At 40.8% G+C, this 15,418-nt stretch overlaps 1 protein-coding gene across 6 annotated transcripts in view; it reads right to left on the minus strand.

The window, feature by feature from the left end:
- hdac7a (histone deacetylase 7a) overlaps positions 1-15,418 on the minus strand; it is a 44,177-nt gene that overhangs the window by 14,764 nt on the left and 13,995 nt on the right. For 3 of the 6 annotated variants that reach the window (XM_026367731.1, XM_026367733.1, XM_026367732.1), the window contains exons 3-5: positions 1,084-1,274; positions 827-917; positions 220-340 (exon numbers count right to left, since the gene is read on the minus strand). In XM_026367731.1, coding sequence (XP_026223516.1) covers positions 220-340; positions 827-917; positions 1,084-1,274 — 403 coding nt within the window. Of the gene's footprint in view, positions 1-219; positions 341-826; positions 918-1,083; positions 1,275-6,132; positions 6,271-6,352; positions 6,434-15,418 lie in introns of those variants that run through there. The other 3 variants (XM_026367736.1, XM_026367738.1, XM_026367737.1) reach the window with 3 other exon arrangements.

The following is a 15,418-nucleotide window of genomic DNA, read 5'->3' on the forward strand; positions in this document are numbered from 1 at the left end:
GAAATACAACAATTTAACCAAATAGGTATACCACATGTGATAGAAGTGCATTTCACAGATTTGACAAGGACTCAAAGGGTTGTTTATTGTTTGAATTATTCATGTGTAGCATATTTTGAGATGCAGTATAATTAACTTGTTCTTGAGGCATAATTACAGTTTTATAATTTCCCACTTCTTCTGTGCATGAGTGTGTGTGTGTGTGTTAGTTTATGTCACCTGTATGCTACAGGAGCCGCACTCAGACTGTTGGAATTGGTTCTTTCAAGAGCCAAGTGTTTACGCTTCTTAAGAATCACCTCCTGCAGTTTCTGTTTCACCAGGGAACTTGCCACAGCACCTGCAAATGAACGCCCAAGCAACCAATTAAAAAAACGCACAAGCACTCACCAACTGCTTCTTCATAAAAAAGGAGGAGCAGGGAAAGGCCCAGCCTGCAAATATGTCATGCATGCATATATCCGCTGCTATCTGTGTGCTCGTGTGTGTGCAAATGTGTGCACACAGAGATGACAGAAGGATCAAGTCAATATTGATCTAATGACTTTATCTGCCCGGCCTAAAGCTATACTTAACACTTTTGTAGCTCCACTTGTTGGGCTATATTTAGCTCTCTTTTCAAAGTAAACACGTTGCAGTTTGCTTTGTGCTGTAACGTTGTTCGTCCTGCACCGCAACTTTTCTCTCTGGCCAGGATCAGCACTCTAATTATTTTAAGACACTGAAATAACTTTATATAGAGTTCAGTGAAAAAAAGTCTGAAGTGAAACTTGTAGTAACATGTTGGTGAAGTTGACTTTTAATGTGTGCGTGTGAATGAACTCACTCTGTTGACTCTTGTCCTTGTGTTTCAGCTGCTGCAGCTCCTGCTGTTTCTCGTGATGCTCCTGCTCTCTTCTCCTCTGCTCCATATTAAACTACCCACCCCACATACACACATCCATTTATTTCACAACATATAAAACTAATTCTTATGTAAGATCAATATATAAGAAAACACACTAGACAATGTACAGGTCTTCATTTAAACTGTTAATATTGCATTAATCTTGCACAAGACCGTCTGTGTTTTTAGTCCTTTACCCTGATTTGTTGGTGCAGTTGCTGCTGGGAGAAGGAGGTGCAGGGCTGAGAGGAGAATGGGGACAGGAGTAAAGGCGGGTGCAGCGGGGTGAGGAGCGCCGTGTCCGAACCAGGGCGCATGCCCCGCTCTCCCACCCTGAGGTCCATGGGAAACAAGGCTGCACACGACACCGGCACCGCCACTGAGGAATCTGGGAAAAAGACAGGGGTGAGGGGAGGGGGGGAGGGAGAGGACAGAAGCGTCAATTTGCTTAATCCCCGCTAAGAACAGCTGATTTACAGAATACCCCGTGGGAAACTGTACCTGAAAAACACTCATCATGTGCAAACAGTGGCAGAATTAATCAGTGTTTTGAGAACTATTGTGGTTTTATAGAGCAGAGACCAGTGGTAGGTGGAAAAGGCTATTCAGTATGTAAAATTAAATGAGAGCTGACTAGCCAGTGCAGAAGTCAGACACTAATATGAACAGAAAACCAAATATCGTTATTACAACATGTACAATGTGGCGGCCCACCCGCAATATTTTGTTATTTTTTAGTTTTTGTACTGTATAATAGAACATGAATAAAGGTTATGTGCATTACAGTGCATGTCAGTGCCAAGCCCACACTACACCACACCTTAAAGTACTGCACCACAAACTTACAGCTGCTTATTCAAGTTTATTAAGTGGTCTAGTGTGCAGGTGAAAACACGAAGTTTAGTTTTTACCCAACCACAATTATTTTTTTAGAACGAGAGATCAAACTATATAAATGGGAAGCTTTATGTACGCAGAGTGGGTGGATATCATACAGCTCATATCAGCTGTATGTGGGTCTCCCTTAGCTAACATCTAATCTTGTACTATGCACACACACAATGACAAGTCTTTTTGTGTTCTGACTCTAAACTAAACTCTGTTTGCGTGTCTGTGTCTCTTACTGTACATGTGCACACACACACACACACACACGCACGTGCATTTCCATGCTCTTTGCATGCTGCTGGAGCTATTTGCATTGCATGGCTGAGTCAATGGGAAAGATTGCTTCATCCAGCGCTAAAAACAGGATCCAGGAAAGGAACAGCTTGGGAAAAGGCTGGGGGTGGATTCTGTCTATGAGACACATTCACACATATTTGTGCGCACACACATACACACACACACACACACACACACACACACACACACACAGATGCACTTGCATATTCACAAAAATATGCACACTGACTCACACAATAGCACAGCTGTAAACACATACAGACATTCATGTGTTCTACCACACACTAATATAGACACGAGCACAATCAAATAACACATTCTCCTGCAGATACTGTATAAGGACCCACATTTATTAATATACAAAGAAAAGCCCGCATACACAACCCCTAAAAACAAATATACGCACACATAGCAAGCCTTGAAATGACTTGTGACATCATCTCGGCACTGTTGAGCCTGGTGTTCAGATGTCAGGCTGCAGTGTGTGGTGTAAATGTCATTCATACAGAGATTTGGCCTGATGCCAGCGGCAGCACTGGAAATTTGGTGAAAGGGAATCGAATCGAACAGAATATGGGTTTTAACTGGTTGTTACTTTTACTCTTTTAAAAGGGTTTTTTGAAGCCCAACACTTGGATACACTGGGGTTAGAACTGGAATAGGATAAGTCATGACGGTTAAGGTTCGGATTAAGGGGTCAGGACCTGCATTATGCCAATAAATGTCCTCACTATTATAGAAATACAAACATTTGAGTGTTTGTGTGAGTTCTCCTCCTCCATATTAGGAGGCATGAATGCAGAGAGACTGTCTGAATGCCGACCATGGCTGGAATAACAGAAATCCCTTGGCAAACACAAACACACAAACACACACTCACTCACACACACACACACACACACACACACACACACACTCTGTAATGACAGCTCGGAATAACAAGGCTATTATTCTGAGGAAAAGGAGAGCAGAACATGCTTATACAAGGAAACAAAGGCTCCTACAGCACATACACACACACACACACACACAGTCGGGAACACCAGTTTCTTTTTTCCCCTCTGCCTTCCTTGGGTTATAAATAGCAAAACACACACTGGTTGAACATTTACCTACACAGAGTCTTTTGTGTCTACAGGGAAAACCACAAACACACACACACACACACACACACTGTATGGCAGTCAGTGTGAGGACACTCATTGACATAATGCATTCCCTAGCTCCCTACTGTCGCATAGGCCATGTTAATGTACTCTTTATTGACACACTCACACACACACACACGGTAACAACACATGTAAATTAAAGAAACTTTATTTGAGACATTCTCCTGTTTATCTCACCTCTAATCACCATGTTATACAACATGAAAACATGATGATGATATTTAGTGATATTACGTTAAAGTTCGTTACATCTACTTTTCACACTGAGAAAATCTTGGTTTAATCTTTATTGGTTTAATTTAAATAATTTGGTTTCGGCCTGCACGAGCAGAGCCGGGGAATCACGTACTAAAATAACTGAAATTTTAATAAAGGTAAATTTCGTTTTTTCCTAAAGGAGTCTTTGTTTGAGCTCCCCTCATTAGAAATGTCAGTGTAATTAAATGACAGGATATGTGTATAGGATGTTCAGTTGTTGGACAAAACTGGGGATCGTCCATAGTCATCTTTACTAAAACTAAGTAATTAACAGCAGCACAGTGCAGTGAATTATCTCCAGTAAGAAGGCACAGGAAAACATCTGTGTGTGTGTGTGTGTGTGTGTGTGTGTGTGTGTGTGTGTGTGTGTGTGTGTGTGTGTGTGTGTGAGTGTGTGTGTGTGTGTGTCTCAGCGTATCATTATGGAAATCACCAACGACAAAGTATGACACAGCCTGTCTGGCTTCAGAGACAGTTAGGAGAGCGATGATTTATTTCAAAGGTTACATAGATTAGGTACAGGCTTTCCATAGAGATAAACATTCGAAAGGGACAGGGAGAGAGAGAGAGAGAGAAAGACAGAGGCTATGTCTTCATTCCACAGCTTGACATTTGGGTAATTTCATCCTAATTATTATCGCTTTACTTTTCTGTCATTGTGAACATGTGCTCTGCTTGATCAAGACTGGTTCTACAGGTAAGACAAGAACGTATACAAGTCTCTCTCTCTTTCTATTTCACAATATCTAGGATATAACATATCACAAAGTGTGAGAGAACCGAGGCAACACAAACAAATAAAGAGAAGCACGAAAAGGAAACAAGTGAGCTGAAGAGCAAGCCTTAACAACATGCAGATAAGTCTCACTCAAGTCACTCACTGCACACTGAAGAGGAGCTGACAGCCAGCACTGTGCCACTAGTGACACGGCGTGCAAAGTCAACAACCAGCTACTCAGTGCAGACGCCACCACCTTGTGTCTTGTCACACATCCAAATATAGAAACGCCGCCTTCTGTTTTGACTGTACTGTGCACATAAGTGTGTCTAAATCACCTTTTATTAGCAACAGCTACTTTCAGAAGATAAAGATATAATTACCTCAGGGTGTCTGTGAGAGTGTTAAAAAACCTCCATGCAAATAAAAGCCCCTTCAGATGAGGGGAAAGACATAAGCAGAGTTATTAAATGTTTGAGGAAGAGGAAGAGCAGATGAAAAAAAGTATGAATAGAAGGTCTGACAGAACACCATGACACTGTTGAAAAAGTCAAGCATTCTCCTCTTGACTCCATCACTCCCTTCACATTCTCCTCAGGCCTTCAGAGGAATGTATCTGTGCTATTATAATCTCCATGTTTGTGTGTGTCAATTCAAAAAGTATTTACTTAAAACAATCCGCAAATCAACATATTTGTCTGTGTGGGTGGATATTTGCATGTGTATGCGTTTGTTTTTTTTTACCCCTAAAGTTTTTCTGATCCAAGTTTGCAGCATGTCTTCCCAGCTTTTTGCCAAAGAAAACAGTTCCTATTTCATCTAAAGCAAACAAACACAGGGTCAGTGCTGCAGGTTCAAGTCTGACTGTTCTTAAGCAAGTAGGCAAGTGGAGTTGCCTGCACAACTTTCCCAATAAATAAATAAAAACTGCATTTAAATTGGTCTGGTCTCGGGTCACTTCTTGCCATGACTGAAATATTATGTCCTCGTGAGTCTAAAAGTCTCCAACCAAAAAATGTAAAAAATGTTTAAGGTCATAATGATGCAAAACAAAAGCGAAAAACAGATAATGTTTCCATTTGAATAGTGGGAACTAGCAAATGTTTCACATTTTGCATGATAAATGACAAAAAAAGTAATGATAATTAATGTTGATTATCTTTTTTTCATTTGAGACAGAGCAGATGATTCAACAGGCGACTACTAGAAAGTTAAACAGTTGGACACTGTTGAAATCTTACTATTTCCTCACTTCCTTATTTAGCAAACCATAAACTAAATTTTGCTTTTTAAAAACTCCTCTATGTAAGTGGCTAAACTGTACATATCCTGATCCTAATTTATCGTGGCAGGATATATCCAGATACCAAAATAAGAAGACATGCAAAAATAACACATTCACAGAGAGGTCACCTGGAACAGGGTTAATACAGCTGTACCTATATAATAAAACAAACACAACTAGTAATAATCCTAAAACAAACACTACAATAGCACAGATCAGCTGCAGCCGCTCCTGCAGAACAATTTCCAGCGACTGTTGGTATGGAAATCACGATGAATGATGTGGTGAAAGAAAAAAGAAAGGATAACAGAAGCAGAGATGTTGGGCATCTGTACCTATGTGTGCATATAAGCGCCTGAGAGACGGTGCGTGCATGCGCTTGTGTGCGTGAGTGTGGATGGCAGTAACAGAGGAAGGCTGATGTATAATGCAGCGTGGGTCCAGTTTCCTAAGTCCTCGCTGAGTTTCCATAAACATCCAGGACCATTGTCTGTCAGGTCAGCGAGCTCTCAAACTCGCACGCACAGACACACACAGACACACACAGAATGCAAGTCTTGCATTGTGTTGCTATAAGTAGCATATCAGAGTCAAGGAACAGAGAACAAGTGAGAAAATCCCTCTTTCTTACCGTCTTGTCTGTTCTCTCTCTGTTGTTTAACTCCACACTGGCTTGATGAGACTCAGTCATTACAGTTTATCACGCTCACAAACACAGACCACAGCAGTGCACAAGATGGTCTGTGGAGTTTCATACAACAGGTTAGATCTAAATGTCTGTAAAGACAACAAACTGCCCACATACACACAGGCACATGGAGTCAACAGCAAACAGAGTCAAAGGCACATACCCACGAGTGTCTTGTAAATATCCTGCAATGTGAAAACCCCAGTAGCACTTCTGCATCAACCAGCTCACAGCAAGATCTATAATTAGACGGAGAGCTCCACTCCCCTCCAGTCATCTTTTACTGTTGGCCACATCCTCTTTTCTTTAACTCCTTCTCTTTCTTCTCCTCCTTCCCTCTCTCTGTGTAGACACAGCCCAACACCAAACTGTTGATTTCATTACTTCATTCACACTAGTAGCACCTTGTCTGGAGGAAATTGGGAATTTTGCAGGATACCAGCTGACTTGAGAAAGATAAACTAAATTAGAAACAATGCAGTAAAAATCTGAACATATAACCGTGCAGGCAACGTGCACTTGAAACAAATAAGGTGATGAAACACTAAACCTCGAGCAGCACCGCTGTGCATTTAGTTTTTCCACATTTGAAGGGAACTGTTGCTCAACAAGAACATTTCTGCTTCTGATGCACAATCTTTTAAGTGTCATCAACAGCTTCTTGCCACCATTGGATCTGTATAATCCATCCCATAAACAACGGGGATTGTAACCATGGTAATAGGGGCGGTCGAGCCGGCAGGAAGTCGAGTCTATAAAAACACAACAATGAGAGAACCAGGGTGGCTTCCTGTTTGAGAGCCGAGTTTAGACTCCCATTTCCTCCCTTCTCCTCTCGGTGCTGTTGTGCCACTGATGCCGCAGTGCCCTTGAGCCCTACGGCGGGTTCCCATCTGGATACAAGTAAGAGTCTACCCACCCACCGTTTGTCACACACACACACACAAACACAAACACTCTGAAATCACTGTTCCTGATCCCCTCAATGTATGGTTGTAGTGAAAAGCTGAGGGCTTTGACATCCATTAACAACTCCGATTAATGACTAACAGTGACCCTGAAGGCAACACACTAATTTATTGAATACACACTTCACAAGCACACACATTAGAAGAACATAGAAAACAACTGAGTCAAATATTGACAATCCAGTTAAATTGTGTTTCATGTTTTTCAAATAAATGTAAAGTATTTTGGAAAACTGAGCGTTAACTAACAAACTGTAAAAGTATAATTAAAAAGTATGATGCTAACTTATCTTAGCATAAAGACTGGAACCAAGTGGAAACAGTTAGCCTGAATTAAACCTGGAATAAAAGAAGTGAATGTAACAACAAGTACTAGAGTATTTCTATCGAGAACAAAGTGATTTCCTCAAGTCCTCATGTCCAGTCAGCTCGAGGTTGGCAGACAACCAGCAAAGATACCGAAAACCTTTAACTAAGCAGTGATCATCTGAACTACAGGCCCAAATACACAAAAGAAGAGTTTTCTCCCAGAGATGTAGACTTGAAATATGATGACAATGAGGATTTAGTTTTGAGAAAGTGTTTCTCCACTGACTGACTGTCAGTCTGACTGGTTACAGTAATGTAACATCCTGATCCCAGGATTTCGTGTTTGATGCCATTTGATTTTCTGTAAATGGCTGTTTGCTTTCTTCATGCAACGCTGGTGAGAGTGTCAGCTCATAACAATATCTGCTTCTTCCTTTATTTGTTAGGAAGTATAGAATAAAATGAACCGGTTCCTGTAAACAAAAGCACTTTCCCAGGAAAGACACTTTGAACGCTATTATTCATACAGTACATGTTGATTCACACACTTTTTAGTACAAGGCAACACTTACCAGTAAAAAGGTCATCGTTACTCATTTAGTAAAAGGTGCAGGACATGGTGTATTCACAAATAAAATCTACAGAGTTGCAAAATCAATCTTGTGCAACACACAAGATTTCTATGAATAGTCTGACAGTTAGGATCACATGCTCTTTACAGTCGCTCTCTCTCTCTCTCTCTCTCTCTCTCTCTCTCTCTCTCTTTGCACCTCAGCACCAACTTGTGTGTATCCCAAAAAGTTAAGCATCATGAAATGCTTGATCAGACTCTTAAGTCAATGCTGATTGAAATAATAGTTTTGTCATTGTTATGCACAGTCTAAGTTTAGTATGCCTAGTATCACTGTGGTCTCGCTCCTTAAGCTCAGGTCTTAGATTTAAACTTTTATACTTTTACTTTTATACTTTTACTTTTATTGTTTAGTCACTCCTTTGCTCTCAGTTATTGCAATCAGCTTCATTACTAGAAGTAAAAAAACAAGCTTAAAGTATCTAAATCTGGTTGAAATAAAAAGAAAAACACTTCTTTTCGCTCCTCCTTTCATCTGGCTCTGCTCCTCTTCCTCTCACTCACACACACTTAGTCCTTCTCCAACTTATCTCCCCGTCTTCCTCACACTTTCTATCTCCAACATTATATCTCTTGCTTTCCCTCCTTCATCCTGAGGAATCCACAGCTGTCACTCCCATTCAAAACCTCTCGTCTTCCCAAAGCAGCTGGCCAGACTGTGGTTTCTCTGTGTGTGTGTGTGTGTGTGTGTGTGTGTGTGTGTGTGTGTGTGTGTGTGTGTGTGTTTGTAGACCTGCCAGCCTACAACTGTCACCAAACTATTTCTGTATTTATGTTGTTGCTCTGTTGGTGCACACTTGACCGTTCAAGTCTAAATTGTAGTGTGTGTGGCTGCTGACAAGTTTAAGAACTAAACTCTGCTCTGTGTGTGTGTGTGTGTGTGTGTGTGTGTGTGTGTGTGTGTGTGTGTGTGTGTGTGTGTGTGTGTTACAAGGATAGAAAGATGAGGGAGACGATCTTAAGTGAGAACATGGTGCTCACATCTACCAAGGGTCAACTAGGGACAGCAGCAGCACCTAAATCATCTACGTGTCTCTTCTGGCTCCAAGGTTTTCACGTGAGCCGTCTCTGATGGAAGAATGATTTTATGTTGTGTACAGAAAAAAACAACTTGTCCCTGTTTTCTTTATTCTTCAATTGCTGATTTTCAATAAAAACTACAGGAATTTGCTAAGGGCTCACCAAAGCCTTTTACAATTCATCTTGTGGTCCATTGTTAGTTGTTGAGATATTTCTGAACAACCCACTTTTACATTCCTAGATGCGACTAGGAATGTAACTAAAAGAAGCTTCATTATTCATACAATATGTCCTGACTGCCACGCATTCTGGTTTACTGAGGCCTCTGTGGCTACAGAAGTTGGTATATTTTCATCATAGACAACACATTTCAGCTCGTTTGAGTTTTTCGTGTTTGAACATGAAAATGACGAATAAGGCGAATAAAACAAATCCACAAATAAATCCACATTAAAAAAGGACCAGTAACTCCACATCAACGAAGAATACAGAATGTAGTCGAGCTAAATTCAATTAAGGCTTTTGCTTCAATTGCTTTTTCATGAGCAACCTCGTTAAAAAGCCATCCGAGTAATCAATTATGTTCTGCTTTGCAACAACTAAACAGGTAATTTAGACTTCCACAGGGACTGCATGCTAATAATACACCTAGTTACACAACTCACACACAGGTGACTCTCACACACGTAGGCATACACACACACACACACACACACACACACCCAAACATTCCATGTGTGCCTGTCATCTTCAGCTTTACTCAACTTTGCAATTCGCCTGAAGCAGGAAACCAGGTGTGCTGTGCTGTTTGACAAATGACAGTGAGTCCTCTTTCTGCAGAAAAGACAATACAGGCACTAAGAGTTCCACTTAAGGTGTTACTGACATTCCCATCTCTGTTTCCTGTCAGAAAAGAAACTTTCTGCTGCCAGTTACATCAAACTGAAAGATTTCACATCCATGTATTTTTGTTCTCAGCTCAACAAGGTTAGTTTTACTGTTCTGAACGCCATAGAACAAGTTTGTGCTGGGAACAGTGGTCTCCACTGGTGTGGAGATAAGAGATAGATCTGTTTCTGGTTTGTTTAATAAAACAGAAGAAGTGGGTAGCGTGAGAAGTGACACTCACTATGACTGGGCACAGAATGAGAGGAGGCACCTTGTCTTGGTGGGTATAAGCTTCATGTTTGAATCTTTCTGTAACTTTACACTAATTGTGTCTTTTGGGGGCAGATGTGCTCCAATACGAACATCCGATTGCTCCTTGTAGCCAGTTTCTTGTCTTTTTCTTTCGGTGCCATGTACCACAGAGAGGTCAGAGGTCATGATGTGTTAACACCAGACATCTTGAAGAGTACTGTAGAAGGCATTCACTGCTCACCACATCACACTACTCCTTTCTAAATATAACTTTCAAATTGCATGGAAGGTGATGATGAACACAGCAGGAATGATTTTCTTTTTGTATCTAATCATACTGCTGCACGTTTCAGGAATGTGGAGACTGACGAGAGCAAGAACTGTGGAAATGCCTTTTAGCAAAGCACTGTTTCCTGCAGCTGGGGCAATACAGCGGCACCGGTCCTGCAAGGCAGCATGCAGGTTATTTCTTTAAAGTCATATACTCAGATGTTAAGAGTGCTTAAGAGATCTAAAAAAATAACTTCACACCTTCTTCACATCTATCAAAGCTTCCTTTCCATCATCACTTTGTCTCCCGGTCACACACACTCTCCGTAACATCAAACACATTCTCCACATTTCCCAACACAGATAAAGCCACTCAACACAGCAGCTCACTCAAAGGGATCTCCCCCTTATCTACTATAACAGACACACATCACATGCGGTCACTATGATATCCGTCTACCTTTTAACATCACTCACACTTTTTCACTGTTACAAAGCTGATCAGAAACACAAATCCTGTATGTAATCCATCTAATTTTGCTTAACTGTCCACTGTATTGATCTCTACTCACACATGCTTTACACTGGCAAAACAGGCAGTGTTCTGATTGGACTGGCTATCAGTGGTGAGAACAGTGAGTCATGAAAACAGTGGTGACTGGCTGACTGATATGCTGATAGCCTGTGGTAGTGTTGGAGATTGGTAGCTACAAAAAAGCTGCAGCTAAGGTTCTTCTGCTGATAACAACAAATGCACATATCTGCTTCTCCTGTATTTATGCTGATTAAAAGGATGCATCACTTTGTGTTCAATAACTTATTTCAAAATCAAAGCATTCAAGAAGCAAAATCATTTTAATTTCCCTTATCAGTATTAGTGCATGAATTTGAATCTTTTGTTTTTGAAAATAGGAGGAAAATTTAACAAATGAAAAAGACAGTTCAGCAGCTATGTTTTCTTTCTGCGCTGGACCACATGAGCTGTTCACATGAACACGTTTTATCAAGAGCATGAAGGTGATCTCAGCTCCCCGCCTGTCAGCGCTAACTAACATCATTCCAGTGGCAATTGCAAAACATTAATGAACTGACACTGACATCTGCCTCTGTGTTTTCCTGTTCTTATTTTAACACATCTTTCCTTGCTTTTTTCTTTTTTTTTAAATCTACAATGCTTTCTTGGTAGAAGTTAACATGTTCCAGGAGGCAGCTTCATAAATATGCACAGTCACACTCGTTCTGTCTGCACCGACAACAAAGAAAGAAGACATTAACACACATGCTCTGCACTCTGGTCAGGGATGAACACACACACGCACAAAAAGAAAACATTCAGAAATAACCTTAGTAATATGTCACATTACTTTTTCCATTTAGAGCTAAAAAAAACAACCAAGCAAAATGAATAACAGATTAGTCGATAATGACCATCATGACTTTAACAACAACAACAACAACGACACAAGGAATATGACAAATGGCATCCAAGCTACACAACCACCAGTGCTGAGAGAAGACCATGATTCAACAGCTGTAGGTATTTGAAATTCCTTCTACAAACTCCCAGGAATCTGTTTACTCACTGGTAATATAGGATTTAATTTGCTAAATTATTTACCAGTCACAGTGGAAGTTGAAAAGACACTCAACTCTTGACATGTGACAAGGAGAAGCAGCAGTCAGATAGTCTGCATGCTTACAAATCACTGCACGCATCAACTTCCCCCTTATAACACTCAACATATTCTACCCAGTACATTTGTGATTTGCACAAATACTGCACAACATCTCCAACTACTGCTCAACTCTTCTCACCTTTGCTCTCTACAGTACCTACGTCTGTTTTCTGCATTTTCTGTGTGCACATCTCTAAAAGTTGTCTCCAAGAAATGCATCACACACACACACACACACACAAAAAAAAAACATGGTGACATGTGCACACACCCACAGACAGACACAAACACTGAAGCTCATTAAATAAACATGGATCGCATCTCTCTCCTTCTCGTGTCTCTCTCCTTCTCCCTTGCTGAAATTAGCCTGAAGCTGTAAACATCGCTGGATACCGTTTATCACCTAAACGCCCACAATCAGATGTAAAGTAAGGAGTCGGTCCAGATGAGAGGAGATCATGTTACATCTGCGCTCGAAACAGGCCATCTGATCTGAGGGTAGTGTCGGCCACCTCAGTGAGCTGGAGTAAATGTGAGTAGGCCATTACAGTCTGCTGCACTTTGGGTCAGACAATATCAAAATACAGCGAGGAACACTGGCCTTTAGTGGTTATCACATGTCACACTAACATATCATCTATGTTATGTGCAAGATAACAGGTATTTCTGATACAACTACATCTGTAAAACAGAACCTCAAAGTCTCACTTAGTAATTAGGATTTAATAGATTTATTACAAATGTATAACCCCATCATTAAACAAGTGGTTATTAACCCTTTGAGGCTTCTGTACTTTAAAACGATCTTTGCTGTGACGCTAAACTACAGTTAATAGAAACAAATAGTAAAACATAAATCACCAGAGACAAAAAAACTGCTGCTGTTTAAGAGCCAAGGCTTCTGGTTTGGAGCAGTGGGTGGGACTGAGGTGAAAATTGAAGGTTTTTTTCCTCCCAAATGCCACAGAAAAATAATTCCATCGACTTCAGTGAATTTCAGCGGGATTAAGTGTGTCTACGTGTATGCGATTGTGTGTGTGTGAGAGAGAAAGAGAGTCAGAGACAAGTCCCGAGGGGCACGCAGACTGCGGCTGAAGGCCAATCACAGACCAGTTCCCCAGCTGACCACAGCAAGGAGCCTTTAGCTCAAAGGTTAATTCAACATGAATTGATTTGACACACTAATAAAATGTTAAGGGCAGTGTTACCTCAGGCCACGCCACACGCACTTTCATACAGGCTCTTTGTCCAATTTGTGTCAAAGTACTTTAAATATGTGATGCTCTGCCACAGAAACACACACACACACACACACACACTCTCACACTTAGCACACATGAAAAGAAGAAACTCGCACTACTATGGGGCCTCTCGGAGCGTATTATATAACATTACCCCTGACATATCAAGTGATTTCACGCACCTTGAGGCTAGACAATTGAGCCATTTGTTCAGCAGGTCAAAAATAGCTGCTTTCTTCATTGCCCTGTCTACTATTATTACCACAACTGTGCAGCTTGTATCTGCACATTATGGCTTTAGGGGGTCCAATAGGTCACAGTGACCATAATACATCTGCAGTGGTTAATATGGCTGTGGGGATCAGTACAAATAACTTAAGTCTATCCATTTTGGGGAGCAGCTGCTGGGATTTAATGACTTAATTCTCTTTGGGAACAAAAGTGCTACACACACTGGAAATTCAAGGTGGAGCATAATTTAGTGTTGAATAAACAGTTCAGTAGCTGCAGCAGTATGTTGTTCAGTGATACATTGCCTCGTTACTGCATGAGGATAAACCTGCTGATTAAATGTTAAAGTAAGGTCAGGTTAATCAGAGGTAGAAATAAATGAGGAAGAATTAAAAAAAAGAACTTGAAGTCAGAGTTATGGTTTAACTTTAAACTTTCCACTAAACCACTAAAACACTGCGTGTACAAAATTACAGTAACTAAATCTTTCTAAATCAGCTCTCCCATTCAGTGGGAACCAGCAAAGCACCCAGATCAACTGACCCAGGTGCTTGGAAACCAGGACCAGGAAGAGGATATGTGATCTCCACTGCCCCTATCACAGTCGTGCTGTTGTTATCACCGGTTAAGGTTTTTCCCTACTCTATTTAGTAAACCAGAAGACGGAATGAAAGTCAAAGATATTTAAAGAGAAACTGCCTGTAATTAGGCAATTTATTCTAAGAATTTTATTTCTTTTTTAATATCACATATAGATGTGGCTTCGCTTTTTTCCTGCTGATCCAAAAAAAGCAAAACTGAAAACAAATGTTCACTGATTACCTTAACCTCTCTCTGTCAGTGGATCTATTGTTACTAATCCTGGTATAAAGGTAGAGTAACAAACAAAAAGCCAGTTGAATTCTGGGAGAAATTTGATCTCAGAATTAAATACTTGACAGCAAATTTTTTGAGGGTTATTCCAGAAAAAAAACCAAAACAAAGAAAACATGCAGTACGGTAACATTAGTGAGATGTCTGCAGGTCTATTAGAGCTGCTTTAGCTCTAGAGGCTTTTAAAATGGAGGTTTCACATGTTATACACATCTGGCCCACACTGCTGCCACCTTAGTGTTCAGAGATGTCTGGCATCAGGGGACTATGTTCAACAATGAACGGCCTTAATGTGAACGTACGTGTGTGTGTGTGTGAGTGTGTGTGTGGAGAGAGAGAGAGAGATTAGAGAAAGACAAAGCCCTGTGTGGACAACACACATGTAACAAGACTCTGCAGTCATGGCCATGACCTCACTGGGTTTTTCCACCATCACACACACACACACACACACACACACACACACACAGGGCACATAGTGGGACCTGGGTTAGCATACAGTCACTGGAGCCTGGCACAGTGAGAGCCGGCTCCAATTCAGAGAGTCATGCATTGTAATCCTACACAGTGTGATCACACAGGCATGCTTCATGGTGGAGAACGCTAATCTGAAGTAAAAGGCAGGACAAAAAGGAGCAGTAGATCCGATTCGTTTTGATCTCAGGTTGAAGAAGGAAATGTCTGAGTTTTTCCCATGTGAGTCAGCATTAACCAGGCGACAACCAGAGTCGTGGTGATGTTTCTAAAACTACTTACTGCAGATGAAGAGATACTCGAAACTGTCTTGATGGAAAATTGGTGGTTATTATGAAGAAAACTGATTTAAGATGCCCTCCAAGTCTCTTATTTTGCAGTAAAATTATCACTTGC

Source organism: Anabas testudineus, chromosome 7 (genome assembly GCF_900324465.2).
Source record: "Anabas testudineus chromosome 7, fAnaTes1.2, whole genome shotgun sequence".
NCBI lineage: Eukaryota > Metazoa > Chordata > Actinopteri > Anabantiformes > Anabantidae > Anabas > Anabas testudineus.